The sequence below is a fragment of the Trachypithecus francoisi genome, unplaced genomic scaffold, assembly GCF_009764315.1.
Source record: "Trachypithecus francoisi isolate TF-2019V2 unplaced genomic scaffold, Tfra_2.0 Lachesis_group12, whole genome shotgun sequence".
Taxonomy (NCBI): domain Eukaryota; kingdom Metazoa; phylum Chordata; class Mammalia; order Primates; family Cercopithecidae; genus Trachypithecus; species Trachypithecus francoisi.
This window is the reverse complement of record NW_022681457.1, coordinates 70,092,085-70,117,812: the sequence shown is the minus strand read 5'-3', so window position 1 is coordinate 70,117,812 and position 25,728 is coordinate 70,092,085. Positions and strand designations below refer to the sequence as shown.

The window sequence follows — 25,728 nt, the reverse complement described above, 5'->3', positions numbered from 1 at the left end:
GTGATTGGTTGAATTGGCTGCCATTCCCAAAACGAGCTTTGGCGCCCAGCCCCTTTCGTTCCCAGCAGGCCCTGGGCGCGGCAAGATGGTGTCGTCCAGGTGGTGGTCTTGAGGCGAACAGATCGGTATGGCGTTGGCGTCCGGGCCCGCAAGGCGGGCGCTGGCTGGCTCCGGACAGCTCGGCCTTGGGGGCTTCGGGGCCCCGAGACGCGGGGCGTATGAGTGGGGCGTGCGCTCCACGCGGCAGCCGGAGCCGCCTCCCCTGGATAGGGTGTACGAGATCCCTGGACTGGAGCCCATCACCTTTGCAGGGAAGATGCACTTCGTGCCCTGGCTGGCGCGGCCGATCTTTCCGCCCTGGGAGCCGCGCTACAGGGACCCAGGGTTCTACCGCTCGCCCCCTCTTCACGAGCATCCGCTGCACAAAGAGCAGGCCTGCTATATCTTTCACCAGCGTTGCCGCCTTCTCGAGGGTGAGGCCCCAGGACGGGCGGCAAGGGACCATATTCCTCTGCCCAGCACTGACCCCGACCCTCTTTGGCTTTGGGCTTGACATTGAAACTCTGTGGGTCTTGGTTTCTTCATTTGCGAAATGGGGCCGTAGTGATTCCCATCTTCTGAGAGTTGTTAGAATTGAGTTGTAAGGAGCTGGGCCTCTGTGCGGGAGTAATAGAGAGTTTGCTTGTCAACGTGAAAAGAGCTGCTTTCTAGGCCTACCCCTGGCTCTCTCTGTTTGACTTTGGGCAAATGGCTGACCATCCTGGGCCTCTATTTCCTGTGAATGGTTTTGACTGGACAGTCCACATTGACCTTTCCAGGTCAGACATTCTGGAGATGAACTGTACATTTTAAAAGTAGATGGAGAGAGTTTATAGTGGAGACAGCAGAATGTTTAATCTCCAGGCCTGTCACCTCTCAAGTCCATGTCTAGTCCTCTTGCACTCTCACTAGGGACAGATCAAAGTGACTTTGCCAAAACCAGCCTGTCTATCTAGAACAGTACCAGAAATTATTTTCCAGAGTCCATGGAGAGGCTTGTTTATCCCTTTCCCCATTCTTCCATCTTCCTCAAATCAGGATAGGGATGGGGCAGATCTTGAAAACAGAATGGTTGAGATCAGTGGGAACAGTATTTTCCAAGGAGTAATTAGGGGGAAAAAAAAAAAAAAAGCAAATCTGGCAAGATTGGGGGACTAAGCCAGATAATAAATCCTAGGTTTGAAAAAACTTAAGTCAATTTGTCAGCCTTTTAAGCTTCTCAATTCCATTCCTGAAAGCTGATTGTCCAGCCTTTAAACACTTCCAGTGTCCTTACAAGGTACTGGGAAGGATCTCATAAGACTTGGCATCCTTGAGTGACCCAGGTAACAATACCAAGTGGATGAATGCATTAGCAGTATTTTAGACGTTAAGATTACATTCGTTTGCCTAGGCTGAAAATGTATGGTGTATCCTATGTTTTTGCTACTCACAGAGAGGTTCTGTAGGCTATAATAAAACTCTGCAAGATACAGGGCTAGAGAAGCCATTTGGGGTAATGGAGAGAGGTGATGGTCTTTAGGGTAGACAGACTCAGATTCTCCTCCTAGCCTTGTTATTTACAAGGTATGTGAGCAAATTCCTTAGTCTCTGAGTTTCATTTTTCATTTTATAAAATCCCATCTAACTTGCAGGTAAAGCTTCTGGCACAGGGTAGATGGTGACTTTCAGTAAATGGCAGCTCTAATTATCACCTATTTTTCATATGCAAATGAAACATAAAGTCTTAATATTTTATCTATTTTCAAGTTTAAGGAACAGTGGCGGTGTCAGAACTAAAACTTAGTTTATTTGACTCCCAGTCCAGGGTTCTTTCTGCTGCACCACAAAATCCAGAAGTTACTTTTTTTTTTTTTTTTTTTGAGACAGCATCTTGCTGTGTTGCCCAAGCCAGAGTACTGTGGCGTGATCGTGCCTTACTGCAGCCTTGACCACCCAAGTTCAAGTAATCTCCCACCTCAGCTTCCTGAGTAGCTGGGACCACAGGTGCATGCCCCCACTCCCGGCTAGTTTTTAAATTATTTGTGAAGAGGAGGTCTCACCATGTTGCACAGGCTGGTCTCAAAGTCCTGGGCCCAAGTGATCCTCCTGCCTCGGCCTCCCAAAGTGCTGGGATTATAGGTGTGAGCCACTGCCCCTGCCCAAAAGTTACATTTCTAAACATTTATATTTATATTTCTGGTGTGATGTCTTATGGGTCTTAAAGTGAAAAGTCTCATTGTACTTACTGCTTTTCATTTATTACCACAGGAGAAATTGCCTCAGGGTGTCTCCCCCAAAGTATCTTAAGCTCCCTTCCATTCCAGACACGGTCTGTCTGCCTGCATGTCTCTTGCCTTCCTTCCTTTATCTCTGTCTCTCTGTCTTTCTTTTTTTTTCTTTTAACAGAGTCTTGCTCTGTCATTCAGGCTGGAGTGCAGTGGCGCAATCTCACTGCAATCTCTACCTCCCAGGCCTAATCTATCCTCCTACCTAAGCCTCCTAAGTAGCTGGGATTATAGGCACATGCCATCACGCCCGGCTAATTTCTTGTATTTCTTTTGTAGAGATGGGGTTACACCGTGTTGGCCAGGCTGGTCTCAAAGCAATTTGCCTACTTCAACCTCCCAAAGTGCTGAGGTTATAGGTGTGAGCCACCATGTCTGGCCCAGACACAATTTTCAAATGAAGATATGACCTTGAGTCAGAGAAGTATTCTTCCAGCTGAGATGGGTAATCTGCCAACCAAGGCAGCCACCAGCCTTCTGTTAATTTGTGGGCATGATCATTGAGAAGAATATAGTATTGACTTTTCATTTGAAAATAGAGGACTGGTGTGTTTACTTGAGCTAGAACTTAGATACCTAGGTCTATGCATGTTCCTCCCCTAGAGAAGCCAAATTTGGGGAAAGTGAGGCTAGGGAGGTCTTTGCTTGGCACCACAGCCCATCCCACCGAGAGTAGCTAAGTTTCTTTAATGTTTAAAGATTGTCAGGCTAAATTGAATCTATTTTAGTTTACATATACACCATCTTTTATTTATTTATTTATTTTAGAGACAGGGTCTCACTCTGTCACCCAGCCTGGAGTGCAGTGGTGTGATCATAGCTCACTGCATTCTTGACCTCCTGGGCTCAAGTCATCCTCCCACCTCCTGAGTTACTGGGATTATAGGCATGAGCCTCTGGGCCTGGCTACGTATATGCCATCTTTTCATGCAAAGTATTTTGGGCAGCTTATTTATAACACAACCAGATTAAATTAAAAAAACAGGTGAGGGGATCAGTACAAAGGAAAAATAAAACAGATAATACAACAAAAATTCATTCTGTGAGGTTCTACTTCATTTCCTTTTTTTTTTTTTTTTTGAGGTGGAGTCTTACTCTGTTGCCAAACTGGAGTGCAGTGACATGATCTTGGCTCATTGTAGCCTCTACCTCCCAGGTTCAAGTGATTCTGTTGCCTCAGCCTCCCAGGTAGCTGGGACTACAGGCAAGCACCACCACACGCAGCTAATTTTTTTGTATTTTTAGTAGAGATGGGGTTTCACTGTGTTGGCCAGGCTGATCTCAAACTCCTGACCTCAAGTGATCTGCCCACCTCAGCCTCCCAAAGTGCTGGAATTACAGGCGTGAGCCACCATGCCTGGCCTAAGATTCTGCATTTTAAAAGGAAGCCCCAAACCCGGCTCTGAGCTTGCTAGAAATCAACAAATGGTGGCCGGGCGCGGTGGCTCAAGCCTGTAATCCCAGCACTTTGGGAGGCCGAGACGGGCAGATCACGAGGTCAGGAGATCGAGACCATCCTGGCTAACACGGTGAAACCCCGTCTCTACTAAAAAATAAAATACAAAAACTAGCCGGGCGAGGTGGCGGGCGCCTGTAGTCCCAGCTACCTGGGAGGCTGAGGCAGGAGAATGGCGTAAACCCAGGAGGCGGAGCTTGCAGTGAGCTTAGAGTCCGGGCGACAGAGCGAGACTCCGCCTCAAAAAAAAAAAACAAAAACAACAAATGGTACATAGCTAGGGTCAGCTAACTAGGTCAGCTGCTTGTTTTTATAAATGAAGTATTATTGAAACAAAACCATGCACACTTGTTAATTATTCCCTATTGTTGCTTTTGTGCTCTAGCAGAGTGAGTAGTTGTGAGAGAGACTGTGGCCAAGAAGCTGAAAATATTTACTATTTGACCCTTTGAGAAAATGTTTGTTGACCTCTGGTATAGAGAAAAATATTTTCAGTTACACAGTTCACCATGTCTATAAGACAAAACAGGCCAGGTGCAGTGGCTAACGCCTATAATCGCAGCACATTGGGAGGCCTAGGTGGGCAGATCACTTCAGGTCAGGAGTTTGAGAACAGCTTGGCCAACATGGTGAAACCCTGTCTGTACTAAAAATACAAAAATTAGCTGGGTGCTGTGGTGCATGCTTGTAATCCCAGCTACTTGAGAAGCTGAGGCAGGAGAATCGCTTGAACCCAGGAGACGGAGGTTGCGGTGAGCCGAGATCATGCTGCTGCACTACAGCCTGGGCGACAGAGCGAGACTTTGTCTCAAAAAAAAAAAAGACGAAACAGTTCTGTATCCAGGAAAAGCCCAACTTTTCTATAGTAAGGCCAGAGAGGTTCAGCTTCTTAAAGTATTCATGAAAATCCGAAAGTTATTCTCAGTTATTTCCAAAGGTTGTTTTCCCCTGAGAAGGCAGCATGGGCTTATGCCTGGACCCACACCTAATAAATGAAGTATATTTGGTAGACACAGGCTGTATTTGGTAGTCAGGGCTGGGGTGTGGGTTATTAGAAAGAATCTTTTTTTTTTTTTTTTTTGGAGACGGAGTCTCGGTCTTGCTCTGTCGCCCAGGCTGGAGTGCAGTGGCCAGATCTCAGCTCACTGCAAGCTCCGCCTCCCGGGTTTACGCCACTCTCCTGCCTCAGCCTCCCAAGTAGCTGGGCCTACAGGCGCCCACCACCTCGCCCGGCTAGTTTTTTTTTTTTTTTTTTTTTTTAATAGAGACGGGGTTTCACCGTGTTAGCCAGGATGGTCTCGATCTCCTGACCTTGTGATCCGCCCGTCTCGGCCTCCCAAAGTGCTGGGATTACAGGCTTGAGCCACCGCGCCCGGCCTGAAAGAATCTTAAATGAAAGGTTGGCATCCATCAATTTAGTCCCATAGCCTAGGGTCTATCCACTGCTTGTAGCATTCAGCCATATTATCTCAGCTGTCTTAGCCACTGTTTGAATTCCTTTAGTGGCAGGCGCTTACCCCCTTCAGTCACCTATTAATCATCCTGAAGTAGATGGTCATTCCTGAAGGTGAGTTGAAATCTGACTTTCTTAGCTTCTGCTCTTCACTTTTGGTTCTATCCCCTCAGGCGTCACAGAACAAATCCAGTTTCTCACTTGAGGCAGCCTTTTTACTAAGATGCTACCTGGCAGGTGTAAGCATCTCTTCCCGAATTGTTTTCTTTCTTTTTTTTTTTTTTTGTGGCTGATTACCTCAAAGGTGTAAAGCAGGCCCTCTGGCTCACCAAGACCAAGTTAATAGAAGGCCTTCCCGAGAAAGTGCTCAGCCTTGTTGATGATCCAAGGAACCACATAGAGAACCAAGACGAGCGTGTTCTGAATGTGATCTCGCATGCCCGTCTCTGGCACACCACTGAGGAAATCCCCAAGAGAGAGACCTACTGGTAAGTTCCCCCAAGTAAAGAAGATTTCCTACTAATGGATCTTTGAGTCGACCTGTTGCTTTAAGTCCCCACATGTCTCTTTTTGTCTTCAAGCCCGGTCATCGTGGACAATCTAATACAGCTGTGTAAATCTCAGATTATCAAGCATCCTTCTCTGGCCAGGCGGATCTGTGTCCAAAACTCCACCTTTTCTGCTACCTGGAACCGAGGTTGGTCATCTTGTACACCAGAAAGCCTTGGTCTGTTTTCTTGCCTTTCTACTTTTAGCCCCACAACCAGCTCCCATCCCCTGCCCCCAAATACCTATCCTCACTTCTGTTCTTCGTGGTCTTATTTTGTAGGCTCAGACACACCCTTAGTATCATTAGCCATAGCCCAACCATTTTTGTTTTTAATCACTTTCTAAGACATTCATTCAACCATTAACAGTCAGCCATATCTATTGAGTGCTTAGGATGTGCTTGGGAAGTCCCTAAATGCTGAAAGTAAGGAAATTTATAATAAAGCACATGTAGCCTCCGCCCTCACGATGCTCATATTCTATTGCAATAGTCTTCTTACCTCAGTTACACCTCTCTGGTCTTCCAAATCCATTTTCAGCATGGCCTGCTAGAGTGATCTTTCTAAAGTGCAAGTCTTTATGTCCCTGCCCGTTTCAGATCCTTCACTGTCTCCTAGTAGTGTAAACCGTTTATTGTGAGTTACCAGCCTCGTGATTTGGTCGCCACTTAGTCTTTCTAGTCTTATCTCCTGCTCTACTGCCCACCACACCATCCCTAAATTAGCCACTTGCAGCTTTTTAGCATCAAGCTTTTACACCCATGTGCCTTTGCACATGCTGTGCATTCTGTCTGGAATAATCTTTTTTGTTTGTTTGAGTTTTATTTTTACTTATTTATTTTTTGAGACAGAGTCTCACCATGTCGCCCAGGCTGAAGTACAGTGGCGCGATCTCAGCTCACTGCAACCTCTGCCTCCCAGGTTCAGGCAATTCTTGTGCCTCAGCCTCCCGGTAATTGGGATTACAGGCGTATGCACCACACCCAGCTAGTTTTTGTATTTTTAGTGGAGATGGGGTTTCACCATGTTGGCCAGGCTGGTCTCGAACTCCTGGCCTCAAGTGATCCGCCCGTCTTGGCTTCCTAAAGTGCTGGGATTACAGACATGAGCCACTGCTTCCCGCCTGGAATACTCTTTTCTGCTTTCTTTTCTTTTTTTTTTTTTTCCAGGTGGAGTTTCATTCTTGTTGCCCAGGCTGGAGTGCAATGTCGCGATCTCAGCTCACTACAACCTCCATCTCCTGGGTTCAAGCGATTCTCCTGCCTCAGCCTCTCGAGTAGCTGGGATTACAGGCACCTGCCCAACATGCCTAGCTAATTTTTTTTTTGTATTTGTAGTAGAGATGGGGTTTCACTATGTTGGCCAGGCTGGTCTTGAACTCCTGACCTCAGGCGATCCACCGCGCCTGGCCCTCTGCTTTCTTCATTTAACCAAATTCTCCTTATCTGCAAGACTTCCCTCAAGCCCCCCTTCTCTGTGAATCCAGGCTGGGGTATCTGTTCCTCCTCTGTGTCCCTTATGCCCATTCTGCCATCATAGCACAGATTACACTGTACTGTCAGTATCTACCGTCAGTTCTATCTACCCCACTAAACGGAACTCCTGATGGCTGGGACCATATCTTACTCACATTGTCCAGTGTCTAACAGTTCATGGTACACAGTAGGTGCTGACTGAAGGGATGCGTAAATGCATATACCTACTGTTGGTGTTTCAGGCAGGGATGTTCAGAGAACACAGGTGTTCTAACTGGTGGAATCCTGGAGCAGGGAAACCAGCTATGGAATGATTTGGGATTTCAGGACATCTGCTTGGTCAGGATTTGTGTATAGACTTCCTGGCAAAGAGTCAGCTTTGCAGAGGTAATGACACCACTAAGGAAATTAGTGAACCTCATTAATAGAGGAGTACTTGGCCCATCATCAAGTATTACCTCTAATTAAACTACCCCATTTGGCGCTGTCACTGGAGGAGGGATATGGAGGGAATTGAATCAGAAACCACACAAGAGTGGTCTGTGGGGAAAATCGAAAACCCAAGGTTAGGAGAGGTCCATGCACGTTTATTTTTCTTGCAGATTATATGTGAGGAAACAGGAAATACTTTAGAAAACTATTCTCGAGGTGTGACAGATCAGAGTTTATCCACCCACAGAGGTAGTATCCCTTTCTTACCTATCCAGTAAGGGAGGCCACATGCTAATTAATGACAGTGCTGTTGACCAAACCAATTTTTAGACATACAAGAGGCCGGGCGCGGTGGCTCAAGCCTGTAATCCCAGCACTTTGGGAGGCCGAGACGGGCGGATCACGAGGTCAGAAGATCGAGACCATCCTGGCTAATACGGTGAAACCCTGTCTCTACTTAAAAAAAATACAAAAAAAACTAGCCGGGCGACGAGGCGGGCGCCTGTGGTCCAGCTACTCGGGAGGCTGAGGCAGGAGAATGGCGTAAACCTGGGAGGCGGAGCTTGCAGTGAGCTGAGATCCGGCCACTGCACTCCAGCCTGGGTGGCAGAGCGAGACTCCGTCTCAAAAAAAAAAAAAACATACAAGAAAACTGGCCTTGATCCATTACCATCTCACTGTGGCTGTTTCTGAAAACCCAAGCACCTTCTGAGAAAGATTTGCCTCAGTGGACACGCCTCAGGAGGCCATTCTCAAGGTGTTTTTCCAGGCACATTTTGTCTGGTGGTAGCATGTGACCTGTGGGGACCTCTGTGAAGGGTGTCTATGCATGTTCACAATGGCTGACTTGCTGATGAGTCAGATGTGAGTTTGTTTTCGTCTTGCTACCTGTGTCTGCATATAGCATATATGCTAATCCGACTTCAGTGAGGCTCTTTGGCCAGGGTTTTCTCACTCTCAGTTGTTAAGGACAGTCTGGCCCCTTTCCTAAGTTTAGAATCTCCTCTGCCTTGTCTGAGTGTGGTGGCTCATGCGTGTAATCCCAGCACTTTGGGAGGCCGAGACGGGCGGATCACGAGGTCAGAAGATCGAGACCATCCTGGCTAATACGGTGAAACCCTGTCTCTACTTAAAAAAAATACAAAAAAAACTAGCCGGGCGACGAGGCGGGCGCCTGTGGTCCCAGCTACTCGGGAGGCTGAGGCAGGAGAATGGCGTAAACCTGGGAGGCGGAGCTTGCAGTGAGCTGAGATCCGGCCACTGCACTCCAGCCTGGGTGGCAGAGCGAGACTCCGTCTCAAAAAAAAAAAAAAGACATACAAGAAAACTGGCCTTGATCCATTACCATCTCACTGTGGCTGTTTCTGAAAACCCAAGCACCTTCTGAGAAAGATTTGCCTCAGTGGACACGCCTCAGGAGGCCATTCTCAAGGTGTTTTTCCAGGCACATTTTGTCTGGTGGTAGCATGTGACCTGTGGGGACCTCTGTGAAGGGTGTCTATGCATGTTCACAATGGCTGACTTGCTGATGAGTCAGATGTGAGTTTGTTTTCGTCTTGCTACCTGTGTCTGCATATAGCATATATGCTAATCCGACTTCAGTGAGGCTCTTTGGCCAGGGTTTTCTCACTCTCAGTTGTTAAGGACAGTCTGGCCCCTTTCCTAAGTTTAAGAATCTCCTCTGCCTTGTCTGAGTGTGGTGGCTCATGCGTGTAATCCCAGCACTTTGGGAGGTCAAGGCGGGTGGATCACGAGGTCAGGATATTGAGACCATCCTGGCTAACATGGTGAAGACCCATCTCTACTAAAAATACAAAAAAATTAGCTGGGTGTGGTGGCGGGCGCCTGTATTCCCAGCTATTCGGGAGGCTGAGGCGGGAGAATGGCGTGAACCTGGAAGACGGAGCTTGCAGTGAGCCAAGATTGCGCCACTGCACTCCAGCCTGGGCGACAAAGCAAGACTACGTCTTAAAAAAAAAAAAAAAAAAAAGGCCGGGCACGGTGGCTCACGCCTGTAATCCCAGCACTTTGGGAGGCTGAGGCAGGCGGATCACAAGGTCAGGAGATCAAGACCACAGTGAAACCCCGTCTCTACTAAAAATACAAAAAATTAGCTGGGCGCTTTGTCGGGCGCCTGTAGTCCCAGCTACTCAGGAGGCTGAGGCAGGAGAATGGCATGATCCTGGGAGGCGGAGCTTGCAGTGAGCCAATATTGCGCCACTGCACTCCAGCCGGGGGACAGAGCGAGACTCCGTCTCAGTAAAAAAAATAAAATAATAAAAGGTAAGACTACCTCTAGTCTTAATGCTCCTCTGTCTCTCCATCACTCCTTCCCTGCTGTATCCTACTCTAGTCACCTGGATTTCTCTCCCTAAATTCTGCCACAGAGTTGCCTGCACCTGTGCCTTTGCACATTATTCCTCCTTGACTAGAGTGCTTTTCCCCCTCTCTTTGCCTGGCAAGCTTTTACTTAGTAGCTTTCAACTAGGGACAGCTTTTCCCTCCGGAGGACATTTGGCAGTGTGTAGAGACATCTTTGATATGATATGGATGGGGTGTGGGGAGATGGGATGGGGAGGGAGTTCAAATGGCATCTAGTAAGTAGAAGCCAGGATGCTGCTAAACATCCCACAGTACACAGGACATTCCCTCCCCCTACTCCACCAAAGAATTATCTGATCCAAATGTGAATAGTGCTGCAGTTGAGAATCTCTGCTCTTACCTGTCCTTCCAGATGTCATTTTAAGGCATTGCTGCTTTCAGGGAGCTTCCCATTCCCAGAGAAGTTCGGTTTTCCCCACCTGTACAATTTTTGAATATGTTTCATCCTTTTCACTGCAGCACTCACTACCTGGTGGGCTCCTTGAGAGGAGAGAGTAACTCTCACGCATCTCTGGGTACCCAGGTTAGAGCAGGTGCTCAGGAAGATCTGGATGGTGCAGGCTTCGCTCCCCAGAGACCATCAGCCCTCAGGGTTTATTGGGAAGGGGACACAGGAAGAAGAATGCATTGGTTCATCCCCTCTTAAGGATCCCAGGATTAACATCCTAACTTAGTTATGTGTTCTGTGATTAGGCTGATGGTCTAGAAATGCTATAAATTACTGGAGGCACATGGGAGGATGAAGGCTTTAGACTTTGCAGAATTGAGAAAGTCTTTAATTATTATTATTATTTTTTTTTTTTTAAGTTTTTTGAGACAGAGTTTCACTCTGTTGCCCAGGCTGGAGTGGAGTAGTGTGATCTTGGCTCACTGCAACCTCTGTCTCCCAGGTTCAAGCAATTCTCGTGCTTCAGCCTCCCTAGTAACTGGGATTACTGGCGTGCACCACCACTCCTGGCTAACTCTTTTTTTTTTTTTTTGAAACAGAGTCTCGCTCTGTCACCCAGCCTGGAGTGCAGTGGCATGATCTTGGCTCACTGCAAGCTTTGTCTCCTGGGTATACGCCATTCTCCTGCCTCAGCCTCCTGAGTAGCTAGAACTACAGGCACCCGCCACCACGCCCGGCTAAGTTTTTGTATTTTTGGTAGAGACAGGGTTTCACTGTGTTAGCCAGGATGGTCTCAATCTCCTGACCTCGTGATCCGCCCGCATTGACCTCCCAAAGTGCTGGGATTATAGGCGTGAGCCACCGTGTCCCGCCAATTTTTTGTATTTTTTCGTAGAGACAGGGCTTCGTCATGTTGCCCAGGCTGACCCAGAACTCCTGGCTTCAAATGATCCACCTGCCTTGGCCTCCCAAAGTACTGGGATTATAGGCATGAGCTACTGTGCCCAGCTGCGAAAGTCATTAGTACCAGGTTAGAGTAACCATTTTTCTCCTTTTTAGAGTCTCTTCTCCTTCAGGTCCGTGGTTCTGGTGGAGCCCGACTGAGCACCAAGGATCCTTTGCCCACCATCGCCTCCAGAGAGGAGGTTGAAGCTACTAAGAACCATGTTCTAGAGACCTTCTACCCCATATCACCTGTCATCGATCTTCATGAATGCAGTGTTTATGATGTGAAAGATGACACAGGTGAGGATCAATGTCTTGGACTTTCAGGCAGTGTGGAGGAGGACATGCTTTCTCTGGAGGGAAAGGATATACTAAGAACTTGCGAGGTGCTAGGCACCCCGTGTGTACTGCCTGTCTCCTGGGACCATGCGGCCCCCGTGAGACAAGTACTATTGTCTCTACTTCGTAGGCAAAGAAACTGCAACTCAGGGAGGTTAAGTGATTTGCTCAAAGGCTAACTTTACTTTTTACCTTGGAGAAGTAACTCGGTTACATCAGAATGGCTTGAGGGGCTTTTTTTTTTCTTCAACAAACTGTATCATTAGGCATTTGAGGGGCTTTTGACCAAGGCTTTTTCTTTATTCATAGGTCCCATGAAGGCACCCACTTTCTGTTTACCTTGTAAACTCTGGCCAACCCCCTTTAAGGACTGAGAAAGTCCCATGGACATTGAAGGACCAAACATGCAGCAGAGCCACGCCTCCTCTAAGCTTTTCAGAGCCTACATTATTTTCCCAGCCTCTTTTTTTTTTTTTTTTCCTGAGACAGGGTCTCAGTCTGTCACCCAGGCTAGAGTGCAGTGGTGCAATCTCGGCTCACTGCAAGCTCCACCTCCCGGGTTCACACCATTCTCCTGCCTCAGCCTCACGAGTAGCTGGGACTATAGGCGCCCATCACCATGCCCGGCTAATTTATTGTATTTTTTAGTAGAAATCGGTTTTCACCGTGTTAACCAGGATGGTCTTTTTTTTTTTTTTTTTTTTTTTGAGACAGAGTCTCGCTCTGTCGCCCAGGCTGGAGTGCAGTGGCCGGATCTCAGCTCTGCAAGCTCCGCCTCCCGGGTTCACGCCATTCTCCTGCCTCAGCCTCCCGAGTAGCTGGGACTACAGGCGCCCGCCACCTCGCCCGGCTAGTTTTTTGTATTTTTTAGTAGAGACGGGGTTTCACTGTGTTAGCCAGGATGGTCTCGATCTCCTGACCTCATGATCCGCCCGTCTCGGCCTCCCAAAGTGCTGGGATTACAGGCTTGAGCCACCGCGCCCGGCCACCAGGATGGTCTTGATCTCCTGACCTCATGATCTGCCCATCTCGGCCTCCCAAAGTACTGGGATTACAGACGTGAGCCACCACGCCCGGCCGACTTGTTTTCTTTTTAATAATTACCACAGGCCGGGCGCGGTGGCTCAAGCCTGTAATCCCAGCACTTTGGGAGGCCGAGACGGGCGGATCACGAGGTCAGGAGATCGAGACCATCCTGGCTAACAGGGTGAAACCCCGTCTCTACTAAAAATACAAAAAACTAGCCGGGCGAGGTGGCGGGCGCCTGTAGTCCCAGCTACTCCGGAGGCTGAGGCAGGAGAATGGCGTAAAACCCGGGAGGCGGAGCTTGCAGTGAGCTGAGATCCGGCCACTGCACTCCAGCCGGGCGAAAGAGCAAGACTCCGTCTCAAAAAAAAAAACAAACAAAAAAAAAAAAAAAAAAAAAAAAAATAATTACCACAGATTTCAAGTTCTCCTTCTCCTAACATCAACTGTCATCTGTGTGCCAGAATGAGAGAGAAAGGTGTGGAGTTAGAACTAGCTTGCAAGAAGCACCTGTAACAGGTTGGCAGGCATTTTCTGTGAAGCGCCAAATAGTAAATATTTTAGGTTTTACAGGCCACATATGGTCTCTGTCACAGCTACCCAATAGTCATACGTAAATGAGTGAGTGTGGTTTAAAATGTTATTTACAAAAATAGGCAGCAGGCCAGATTTGGCCAGCAAGCTGAAGTTTGCCAGCCCCTGAGCTATAGTGATAGTATCCACCTTTGCTGAGTCTCTGTGTAGCACCTGTCCCTGGGCTAAGGCGAGGTGACTTTCCCCAGGCTTTGTGGCAGGCTGATGAATCCTTTCCACCCCTCCACATAATTGTGTCTCTTGCAGGATTCCGGGAAGGCTATCCTTACCCCTATCCCCATACCCTGTACTTACTGGACAAAGCCAATTTACGACGGGGCCGCTTTCAGCCAGATCAGCTGCAGGCCAAGATGATCCTGTTTGCTTTTGGCAGTGCCCTGGCTCAGGCCCGGGTCCTCTATGGGGTACGTATGTGAAGAAGACCGCTGAGCTGCTCTATGCCGTGTTGGTCTCCTCCCTTAAGGTTATTGCTCAGAGGAAGAAAAGGGATGTAGGGGAACTGATTGCTTGACTGAGGAGTTTTAGGGAGGAGTACTTCAGCCCACCCTGTGGAGATGAGCCGACATCACTAGGGGCTGACTGCCTGTGCTTCACCTGAGTAGCTCACTTGACCACAGTAGCCCACATGTTTTACTGAAGTCCCCACTTTCCACGCTATGCCATAGAATTACAGGGAGGCCGTGCAGCTCATCCAGCATTACACAGCACTAAGTGAAGGAGATAGGACTGCAGGTAGGTCTGCCCCACTCTGAAGTCTTCAGTTATTTGTGCTGCAGCATGCTGCCTCTGTTGTTGTAGTGGCAGAAGTGGAGCACAGGTGGGAGGAAGTGGAGCAATAGAGATGGCCAAGCCCTGCCTGCCAACTCAGGATGGGTGCTGGGGACCCAAGATACTCCTTGGTGGTAGCCCCTGATCCTAAGAGGAGGTCTCAGGGACCTAGATGGTATGGAATACAGACTAACTTGTCACAGAGAGCTGTCCTAAGATGGGAAAAACCTGGCTCTGGGAGCAGAGGCCTCCAGGGAGGGGAGGGCTGTATGGTAGCCCTCAAGCAGGCCTGGGACACCAGATCCCTAGTTTGGGGTGTTGGGGTAGGGAGTTCATGAGAGCCACTGCTGGACCCCCAGGTCTTGGTTAGAGCCTGAGTCTTTTCTAGAGCAGGAATGAGGAAAAGTACTGTTTCCCATCTTATTTGGCCTAGGGGGAGTTGGAGAGCCATGGTTAGCCAAATGGATAGGGAGTGGAATGGGCCTTGCCCAGACTGAGCACCTGCTGGACACCACACATTTATTTAGGGTTTTTATTAACAAAAAATCAGTGGTTCGTTTGTAAAATATAGTCTTGATTAGCAGCAGGAGCATCATCTGGGAACTTGTTGAAAATGCGTACTCTCAGACCTACCCCCAGACCTGCTGGGGTTGGGGCCCAGTGGTCAGCGTTTTAATAAGCCCCCCAGTGATGCTGCTACAAGCTCGAGTTTAAAAACCACTGAACTGGCCGGGTGTAGTGGCTTACGCCTGTAATCCCAACACTTCGGGAGGCCGAGGTGGGAGGATCACTTGAGGCCAGGAGTTGGAGACTAGCCTGACCAACATGGCGAAACCCCGTCTCTACTAAAAACGCAAAGATTAGCTGGGTGTGGTGGTGCATGCCTGTAATCCTAGCATTTTGGGAGGCTGAGGTAGGAGGATTAGTTGAGGCCAGGAGTTCAAGATCAGCTTGGCCAACATGGCAAAACCCCGACTCTATTAAAAATACAAAGATTAGCTGGGTGTGGTGGCATGCACATATAATCCCAGCTACTCAGGAGGCTGACGCATGAATATTGCTTTAACCCAGGAGGCGGAGGCTGCAGTGAGCTGAGATTGCACCACTGCACTCCAGCCTGGGTGACAGAGTGAGACTCTGCCTCAAAGGAGAAAAAAAAAAAAGACCACTGAACTGAAATTTCAGAACACGGCATTATTTAATCCTTGTAGTTTTTTAACCCCATGTTGCAGATGTCATTAGCTTCCTTTTACAAGTGGTGAAACTGAGGCTCAGGGAGGCTAAGGAACTTGCCCAGGGACACACAGCTAAGAAATTAGTAGCCGTCAGATCGTCATATGACTTTCTTGTGTCTTTCCAATCCTAGGACAATTGTCTTATTCCCATTCCTGAAGGCTCCGAAAGGTTAGGTTACTTGCCCAAGATCCCACAGCTAATGAGTGGGGAAGCAAAGCTTGGAACCATGATCTCTCCAGTTTTGAAGGATGTACTACTCCCAACTCAGGCAGGAGAAGGAGGCAGAGATAGTCACAACCCTGGTCCCAGGTCTGCAGACTCAGTGTAGCCTCTGTGCCAGCTACTGCCATCAGAGCCTGGGTAGCAATGATACCACTAATTACCACCCAGTTGGGTAGGAGCGGAGGCCTCCTTCAGCCCCTCCAGGTACAAATTATTCCTGGGGATGTGAAGTTGAGCAATTATGGGAAGAGCCTTCATGTAAAAGGTAAAATTGCTGAGAAATGTATGTACTACCTGCAGTTTTATTGATCTGTAGAGGGAGAGAAGAGTCAATACAGAATTCTCGGCTAACACTTACCGGTACTTTTCTTTTTATTTATTTTTCATGCAGCGAAGAACAGGTATTTCTAAGGCCAGAAGCCCCAGTGTGGCCCACACTGAGGTCTGACATTAGGTATTCCTAATGCCAGATTCAGCCCCAGTGGGGTGAACACAGGCAGCATTTTTGAATCAAGGATGGCCTGCTTCATGGGGCCTGCCTGTTGAATCTTCGTTCATTGAGTAGCAGTCACCAAACTGGATTGCTGCAAAGTCTCAGCAGGTCACCATACGATTTATCTCCCAAACTGGGACACCACTGAGAATAATGAGGTGCCACTATTAGATACACTGGGACACCAGGATTAAACCAGAACAACAGGGCTTTCAGTGACTTCATAGTATGGAGTCTGATCCCAAGCCATACCCCATGGGTGACCTGAAGCAAATTATACCACCTGTCTGAACCTCAGTTTCCTTATCTATTAGTGGGAATATACCTCTAGCTTTATGAGAGTAGAGGTGACCTGATAGAAAACTGGCAAGATGCCTGGCACCTGAGAGGCCTTCAGTAAATGATTTTAGGTATTACTCCTATTACCAAGTGGCAGTAACTAAAAGAGATCAGTAGCAGGAATTGACTGGTGAAATCCTGATGCTGGCATGGCTGGATGGATACTCCAGAAACATGGCCCATAATGAGTTGCCAGTGTAAGCATGAAGTCCAGTGAATGTGACTGCCAGGCCCTTGGAAGCAAGGCAGAGACGTGGGGGAAGTGTGTGGTCTGGCATGAGCCTGTTTGGGTTCTACACCACCCATCTTTGTGATTTCAGGCAAGTCACTTTACCTCACCGAATCTCAGTTTCCTCATCCGTCAAATGGAGTGAGAACTGAATGAGATTACATCTATCCGTTGACCGTCCGGATTCACATTTGAGAGCTGATGTCACTGTGGTACTCATCAAGTAACGCCAGGAGTTTGAGGGATTTCTGTCATTAACCCCCCAGCTGGCCTGCCTGAACTCTGGCTTGCCTGGAAATTGCCTCTCAGTGGCAGGAACTATTACTCTGATGTGCTCAAATAGAAGAGCAGGCACCCTGGGGCCATGAGGCACAGCCAGCCTGGGTGAAGGAAGGCCCGGCCCTGGACAGTGCCCTGAACTCTTCATTCTATTTTAATTGCCCCAAAGAGAAGCCATTCAGTGGACATAGGTGGACGTTGTAAAGGGCAGAACTAGAAGCTGCCTGGGCCATGCTGTTCCTTACACTCCACAGCTTCTGATTTGTTTTCCTTTTCCCCTTTTCCTCTTAGAATGATGCCAAGGTCTTGGAGCAGCCTGTGGTAGTACAGAGTGTGGGCACAGATGGACGTGTCTTCCATTTCCTGGTGTTTCAACTGAATACCACAGACCTGGCCTCTAACGAGGGTGTCAAGAATTTGGCCTGGGTGGACTCAGACCAGCTCCTCTATCGGCATTTTTGGTGTCTCCCAGTGATCAAAAAGAGAGTGGTTGTGGTAAGTTGAGCCATCTCTCGCCTGACCCAGGAGGGCCCTGCCTCCTCCTACCTGGTGTGAGCCTCAGGTGGGATTGCCGGGGTGCTCTGTGAGTAGAGCCCTGGCCCTGGGAACTTCCCACCCAGGATCTCTGCCTGGAGGACCCCTTCAGTCCCGCCCCTACCTAAGGCCCTGCCCAGCGGTCCACTCCAGCTCCTGCTTCCCTTTGCACCCTCCAGCCAATCCAGTTCCTCGCAGCTCCCAGGGTGCTCTGCGGCTTCATTAGCTTTGGCCTTTGTAGATGCTGGTCCTTTTATCTAGGAGGCTTCTTGCCTTCTCCCCTCCCCATTAGTCTTTGTCAGGCTGTCCTCCACTTGTCCTTCCAGGTTTAGCATAAGTGTTTCTTATTTTGGGAAGCTTCTGACCACCACCGTCCCCATCCCAACCCTCACTTAAGTGCCTCAGGTGGGCTGCCCTGGCCTCCGTATTCCCCCATCACAGCACGATCACATTGCTGTGCGTAGAATCTCTTCACATGTTGTTTTTCTTCCACCAAACAGAACTCCAAGCTCCTAGATCCTTGAGGGCAGGGTCTGTGGGGATGCATTCATTTGTTTCATCCCACAGATACGGAGTTCCTCCTGTGGCACCATCACTGCTCAGCTGACAGGGTCCAGGCCTGCTCTCTGTGTAGTGGGCAGTAGCAGTATCTAAATAAATTCCTGATAGAGCATCAGGCAGTGATATGCACCCTGGAGAGACCTATAGCAGGGTCAGGGACTGAGAAAGCGGAGTAGGGGTACTGCCTGCTCTGGGACCAACTAGGTCCCACACAGGCCTGAGTATGGGCTTGCTAAATGGAGTCGCTGAGCCTTTGAACATTCTCAGCAGGTCCGTTCTTGAACTAGTTCTCCAGCAGCTCAGTGCTGTTTCCACCTGAAATGCCTGTCGGGTCTGTGCCCTTTGCTTTGGCCCCGGACACCCTCAGTTCACCTGCATAGTCACAGCAGCCACCTCCATGCTCTCTGCTCTTAGTCACGTTTTCCCTCCTGATTCTGTGTCTTCAGGTTCTCTTCCCTCAGCCTCTCCCTTCCAGGATAGTGACTCAGGGCTGGGCCTGTTGTGGTTTGGAGACAGCTCCTCCTCACGTCTGCAGCCTCATCTCCTGCCTCTCCACCCCTCAGCATTCGCCCTGGGCTCCAGCCCTATCTTGCTCTTCCTGCCTTCATTTCTTCTTCTTCTATTGCATGTGCTGGGCTTTCTGAAGTCTCCTTCGTTTTCTTTTTCTTTTTGCCCCATTCTGCTCGCCCTTCCACATATAAATGTCGGCGAGTTAGTCATTTCTCCCTGCTTTCTTCTTTTTCCTACTTCTGCAGTGGGGTCTGTCTCCTTTCATTCTCACTATTTGAACAGCTGACCATAAGCTCCTTGGGGACAGGAACCAGAGTCAAGTTACTGCTGTGTCTCTGTCTCCAGCAGAGGACATAGGCCCAGTAGAAAGAAAGCAGGTGCCCAATAAATGGGTGTGGAATGGGTGAGGGATGATTGTCCCTGGGATTAGAGAGGGCAACAGCCCATTTGCTCCTGGTGGTTGAAGTGAGAGGGCCTCGGGAGCAGAGCAGCGTCAACAGCTGTTTTGGCTGAAGGGGGCTGGGAATGCTTCCTGTCCTCCCAGCCTGCAGCCCCTCAACACCCCTTCTTAGGCCGAAAGAGAGACGATGTTAGAAAAAGAAAGTTGCTGTCCAGGCACTGAAGATTGACTTCAATCCAATCTTTGTTTTAATTGCTGTCGTTAAACCTAGTAGCAGGGTCCTAATGGACTGTGTTCTTTCCAGGAACCTGTTGGGCCAGTTGATTTCAAGCCAGAGACATTCAGAAAGTTTTTAGCTCTTTATTTGCACGGTGCTGTGTGAGCTGAGGACCCCTCTGAATCCTGAAACCCCCCTTGCCTCTCTTCCATGGAAGAGGGCCTGGGTCCCGTGGAGCCTCAGTGCCCGTTCGGCCTGCTACTCTTGCTGACAATAAAGAGCCCTTGCGTTGCACTGAAGCCTGTGTTTGATAGTATGAGGGTGTCATCGGGAAGGGCCCCCACACAAGTCCAAGCCCTGGAGCCTGACCTGCCCCAGCTGAAGCCCAGCTCTGCCCTTGACCCATGTTGTGATCTCAGATAAGTATCTTCATCTGTCTGTTTCCATTTCTTCATCTGAAACCTGGGGCTAATGTGACTTACCTGGTGTTGAAGACTCCGGGTTACGTGTGTGTAGTGTCTGCCACATGGCAGATACGCTGATGGTCACTAGGTTCTTATGGCATCATTTAAATTGTGGACATATTCCACAATGACTGCAGAAAATCTCGCTAGACTATTTATGGTAGATTTCTCCCTTGTATCCTGGTTAATGGGGTGAGTACACCCCTGGTTCAGCTGGCCTCTGTTTGTCCAAATAATGTCAAGTCCTAATCTGTGCCAGACACTGCTGCCATGCCAAGCACCTGATACACAGCATCTTTAATCTCCACACACCCCTTACAAGGTAAATGTCATTTCCATATTCAAGAAAAATATTGCATGCCTAGCATGTGCTATGCACTGTTCTGGGCCCTAAGGAGAAAATACGGATAATTTAAGGTATTTGCCCAAGGTCACCCAGCTGGTGCTATAGGTCAGCTTCCCGAGAAAACAGAGATTTTTATTTGGGGAGAACCTTTAGGACCAGAACCTGTGGAGAGTGAAGGCAGCAGCAGGTGGGGGTGGTGGGCCCAAGCTCAGTGTGGCTGCATCTGAGGCCTCACCCATGGGCACTCTGGAGCCACAGGCAAGGGAGTTGAGCCTTCTACAAACACCCCTGACCTGGCACCAGCCATTGGATATGTGCCGCTTCCCGACAGCGGGTGGGACCTTGGGTGAGGTGGCTTTATTGGGCTGTAATTCCTGCTGAGGGACTGCTGAGAGCAGTTAGTGTGGGAACTTCCGGCAGCTGGAGGAGCTCTCAGCTAGGCAGTGGCAAAGTGGTGTCCAGCCTGTGTCTGCCTCCCAGGCTTGAGCTCTTTCCACTTGACAGCTTACTTTTTAGGCTTGAGGGATTACCAGGGAAAGCGTCAAGGCACAGAGGACCATGGGTACGGGGAGTGACTGGAAGTGGGGAGGCCGGAGGCTTGGCTGGGGCTAGAGTGGCCAGCTTGGGAGGGGCCTGAACACCAAGCACCTCACCTTCCAGGGCAGCTGACCTTGGGCTCCGGGGACTCTGAGCCCTGCTGCCCATTTTACTTTTTATTTTACAGACAGGAAGCAATTATACATAAATGATAAAAGTTCAGAGTTCAGGGAAAAATAAGTCGATCCACCCAAGGCGGTCCCTAGCTAGTCCTTTTCCCTAAGGATAATAGAGCTTCGAGTTTCTTCCATGCTTTTGGTGAAAATGTGTATATATCGTAAGAACACATGTATGTACCTGATTGAAGAGTCATCCTATTTACAGCCTGTTCTGCCCTTCCTTTTTAACCTGATGTCTCCGGATCGTAGGCTCTTGCCACATCACCACATAGGATCTCTTCATTCTTTTGAGCAGCTATATTAGTATCTGTTGATGACGGTCCAGGTTGTTTCCAGTTGTCATTAGAAATAATGCTGCAGTGAGCATCCTCGTTCATGTATCTTAGAGTACTTTTGCCAGCAGAGCCATTGGGTAAGTTCCTAGCAGTGGAATTGCTGAGTCAAAGTTTTTTTTTTTAAAGAACACTCCGTTGGGAGTACAGAGGAGGAGCTGGCGGGATGGTGGTAGGGAGTCCAGCTGGAGGCCACTGCAGTGATCCTGGGGCAAGTGGTGGTGATGGCTTGGCGTGATCCTGAGCAGGCTGAAGCCCCTGGAGACTGCTTGGAGGGGAGGGAAGGTGAGATGAACTTGAGCCCTGAGCGAGCAGGATGGAGGCTCTGAGTAAGCGAACCGTCAGCAGATGACCTTGTAGCTTGAGGACTGCCTGGAAGCGGGCCAGGGTTGCAGGGCAGGTCTGGGCAGCCTGTCCTCCCAACCCACCCTGAATGAGGACAGCTCGGATGCCGGCCTTAGTGCTAAGTTGTGGATCCTGGAGCCCAACTGCACTTTTGTGTCAAGGGAGCTGCAAAGTGCAGCTGATCTGCAAAGTGGGGCAGGCAGGACTGGCGGTTTTTTAATTGTCCCCATAGAGATAAGGAAACAGGCTTAGAGACCACATGATGTGTGAAGAGCTGGGAAGCTCCTGTGTCTTGACAGCTGCCCCCTCCACAGACAGGTCCTTGCTTCTCCAAATCCCAAATGTCTGTCAGCCTCGTCCCCAGTCCCTCATTCAATGCAGGAGAGGAAGTGATGCAGCAGAACCTGAGGGCCTCAGCCAGCCTCCAGCCCAGTGCAGGCTCCCCCGCCAGTGAGCTGGTGAAGGAGCAGGAGCATGCAGGGAGAGTGCTGCACCGGGTCATGCTGGATAGTGCAACCCCACGATAGGAACTTCCAGCAACAGACTTTTGGAAGTAAAATGGTGACATTCCCATTGTGAACATATTTTTCACTGTCTGTCTCATGTATTTAAGTGCCTGGTTGATCCATTCAAAAATTCTTCAGTTCATTTCCAGCAAGCTTCCGTGGCAAGGGAATTCTAATTTGGCTGGGGGAGAGCCACTTTTCCCGTCCTGTACTCCAGCTGCCCTGTCAGATCCTCAGCTTCCTCGCTGGCAAAATGGGGATATGGCACCTCCCTTCCAGGTTTCCCCACCTTTGGGTCAAATAGATTCCATTCGACAAGGAGGTTTCAAGTCGATGGGTTTGGAGTTCTCAGAAGCCTAGTGGAAAGGTGAGCTTGCTTGAGGGGACCTCACTTTAGGCTGCTCTCTGTTCTCTCCCAAGGCTGGCTCAGGCTGGACCCAGGGCAAGTGTTTGGCAGAGGCTCTGTGACAACTCACAGGGCTCTGGGAAGGAGCAGGACAGGTTCCTCTTGGACTTTAGACAGTATCTCCCTGGTTCCTTTATTTGCTGTGGGTGAAAGTCTCAGAAAGCATGCAGGTGACCCAAGTGTCTCTGACTGTCCGTCTTTAACATGGACACTCAGATGTCCATGATCCATAAGGCCTACCTGCTTCACTGCTGGAAGACCCCCTGGTCCAGGGACCCTCTCCCCTCAGAATACATCTCCTGATAGCCAAAGACTACATCTAGGGAGTGGGCTTGCTGCCCAGGGCAGGACCTCCATCCCTCAGAGGCCAGCCTGTCAGAGCAACATGGCCCCTGCCATGTTCACTCTCACACACATGCACACGTGCGCACACACATGTATGCACGCACACCACACTCCCACCCATGCCCACAGTCACACTTCCACCCACACACACACACCACACACCCAGACATGTGCCCACCCAGTGTGCACGTGAGACCCATGGGTTTCCTCCTCCCCAGCTAGGCCAGTGATGGAACCCAAGAATAGGTCCAGACTGGAGATTGAGCCCTGAGGTCCCTCACCATAGACCTCCTCTAGGGGCAGCCTATTTAATAAGCACCTACTGTGTGCCAGGTGTTGTGCTGGGAGCGACAGTTACAAAATGAGGGAGACGTGGTCCCCCCACCCCCGGGAGCTCCTGGGGTACTGCGTGGAGACGGCCAGAGTAGTCTCCTTTGGATTGGCAGTAGCAGGTATCCACAAAGGCCACCTCGTTCCTCACACATGGGCACCTACCCACCCACAGGTGACAGACAGCATGCCATAGGGGGCGGTGCCACTGAGCACATTCTGGGGCGACGACTAAACAACATCCAGTTATTCCAAGAGCACTCATCATGTACCTACTGGGCACCAGGACCTGCGCTGGCAATTTTGGGGACAAAGAGGGCTTGTACATGGTCCCTGGCTTAGAGGAGCTCCCAGCCTGATGGGCGAGGCATACACTGAACTAGGCTGTGGGGACCCAGGGAGAGAGCTATCCCAGCCCAGAAGGCTTCCAGGAGGAGGGGCCATCTGAGCTAGGTTCCAAAGGGCAAGTGGGAAGGAGGAAGGGCTGGCAGGAACAAAGGCTCTGGCTGGGCAGACATCTACAGAGTACCGCAAAGTTGGAGGTGAAGTGCTGAGGGACAAGGAAAAGCAGGAGTGCGCATGGCCCTTCCATGCCCTGCAGCTGCCTGGAAGCTGTGAGGAGCGTGGACTTGGTCCCAGAGTCATGGTTCACGTGGCCACCTGGGTTCCCCACCAGCAAGAAGCCCTCTCCTCTCTGCACCCCTTTTCTTCTCGTGGTCACCAGGGCATCTCGCTCTTCTCACTCTCCTGGTCTTCTCACTGCTCTGCCACCTTTGTGGGTCCCTCCTATTCCCCAGAGCTCAGGGCCCAGTCCTTCAGCTTCTTCATTCATTCCCAAATGATTTCAGCCAGTTTTATGGCTTTAAAGACCCTCTAAATGGCAACAACTCCCACGGTATGCCTCTAGTTCAGACCTGCCTACTTGATGTCTTTACTGGGTATCAAATCAGCATCTCAAATTTAACTCACCAGAACAGAGCTCTTCCCGCAGCCTGCCCCACCTCCACAAACGGCATCTCCATCCGTCCTTATCTGTTCACTACTGTCCCTAGTGCCAAAACCACCCCTGGCATAAAAGGAGTGCTCAGCAAACACATGAGTGGATGGATGGAAAGAAGGAAGTCTACGGAGGCTCAAAAGTGAGATGGTCTTTGTGGCATTGGAGGGCTGACATGGAGGCAGGAAATCAAGGGCATGGCTGAATTCCAGAAACCAGATGCCAGGTTCTGTGGCTCCGCAGGTGCCCTGGGAATAGAGAGGAGGATAGAACAGAACCTCTGTCTTCCAGCACCCACCCTCGTTGGTCTTTTATTTCCAACCCCCAGCCCCAACTCCAAGCCCCCAATGCTTATACCCAGTGAGCCCAGGGCTGAGCAGAGCAAGGCTCATCTGCCTGTAACCCCACCCTGCCCAGCCACTCTGCCCAAGTCCAGGGGAGCCCCATGGCCTTAACTCCAAGAGGCCCAGCTCCCCTCAGTTCAGGGCCAGAGCCCTCTGGGGCACCCCGGGTATGTTCTGGGCCGTCTCCTGGAGTCTGTGGAATTTGGGAACACAGCTGGTGCACCACTTCATAGCACAGCAGAGACTGGGGCGGGGGATTTCTCAGGTCACTAGGGAGCCAGACTTAGCAGCCTTACCCCCAGCTGGAGCCCTGCTCTGGCCTAGCACCTTAGTGGCTGTGCTGCTGCTGGTGTCAGTGACTTAAGTTTCTTCTTTCCTGGCTCTGGGATAGGGGGCAGTGGGGATGCCCAGCAGGGAGGCAGGTGAGGGGTCCCCTGTCTGAGGCCCGGTCCTAGCTCTGGTCCCCTAGGCTGGCCGACCCCTAGAATCGAGTGCCTGCGGACAGCGATGACTCCAGCAGGAAAGCTGTGGTCCGGCCCCTGACTTGGGCACCTCTCAGTGATGGCCTGGAGCCCTTTTTTTGTGAAAGAACTGGCATGACACTCCCTTTTCTTCTGCTCATTTCAGTATCTTTCCACTGGCTCATGTAGAGCTCTGGTCTGGCCCCAGGCAGTGATGAAAATGCTTAGTGAACAAGAACCAGTTCTTTGCTTAGAAATCTGCCCCTGAGGAAGGCCAAACTAACCTGCACCCTGGCCATTTGTGTTGTGAAGGCAACTGCAGGGCTGCTGAGGGGCCCCAGGCTGAGGGGTAGCACAGCACATAGCAGGCGCTTCCCCAGGCTGGGCCCCATGACCTGCCTTCCTCCAGCTAGGCACCCCAATCCCATGGCTCTTGTCTGTGCCTGACTCCTGCTCCAAGGAGCACAGGTATTAGATGGATATCCCATCCTCCCAACCTCCTTTCCCCAGCCCTGGGTCAGCACCACTGATACAGGTTAGTCGCAGCCTCAGTCTCCTCATCTCTTCAATGGAGATGCTTTTCCAATAGTTCAGAGGTTTCCGTGCTGAGCAAAAGCCTAGGAAACCTTGTTCCAAGCTGAAGAGGGAAGGACCAGATGGAATCCATTCTAGATCCTCCCAGCTACTCCTCAACACACCCATTTGGACTTTCCCCACGAGTAACATCATCACTTGCAGCAAACACATGCTGCTCTTAGTCCGTGCACGGCACTGTTCTGAGCACTTCACGGTGCTAACCTCCTCACAGCCCGAGGCAGCCAGCCCGTCAGCCCCCACTTTGCAGATGAGATAACTGAGAACAGTAATATCAACTAATTTGCCCACAGCCACACAGCAAGTTGCAGCAAAGGCAAGATTTAAACCTGGGAATTTGCTATCTGGTCCCCTAAGGGCCTTATAAACATGGGCTAAGCCTACCCTTTGCTTGGACCCTCTGTCTCCCA

General features: G+C 50.0%; 1 protein-coding gene across 1 annotated transcript; it reads left to right on the top strand.

Moving 5' to 3' along the window:
- The first annotated feature begins 31 nt into the window (after positions 1–31).
- MRPL37 (mitochondrial ribosomal protein L37) lies at positions 32–19,431 on the top strand. Its single transcript, XM_033226278.1, has 7 exons — positions 32–473; positions 5,520–5,703; positions 5,797–5,912; positions 11,500–11,685; positions 13,591–13,748; positions 17,202–17,405; positions 19,220–19,431. Exons 1-7 carry the CDS (start codon positions 128–130, stop codon positions 19,295–19,297), a joined length of 1,272 nt encoding a protein of 423 aa, XP_033082169.1. The 5' UTR covers positions 32–127; the 3' UTR covers positions 19,298–19,431.
- Positions 19,432–25,728: the final 6,297 nt, after the last annotated feature.

Excerpts from the sequence above, each read along its gene's own strand:
- MRPL37 (XM_033226278.1), top strand. The coding sequence starts at position 128 with ATGGCGTTGGCGTCCGGGCCCGCAAGGCGGGCGCTGGCTGGCTCCGGA. Across the intron at positions 5,913-11,499 it reads TTCTGCTACCTGGAACCGAG|AGTCTCTTCTCCTTCAGGTC; the intron begins GTTGGTCATCTT and ends TCTCCTTTTTAG. Across the intron at positions 13,749-17,201 it reads AGGCCCGGGTCCTCTATGGG|AATGATGCCAAGGTCTTGGA; the intron begins GTACGTATGTGA and ends TTTTCCTCTTAG.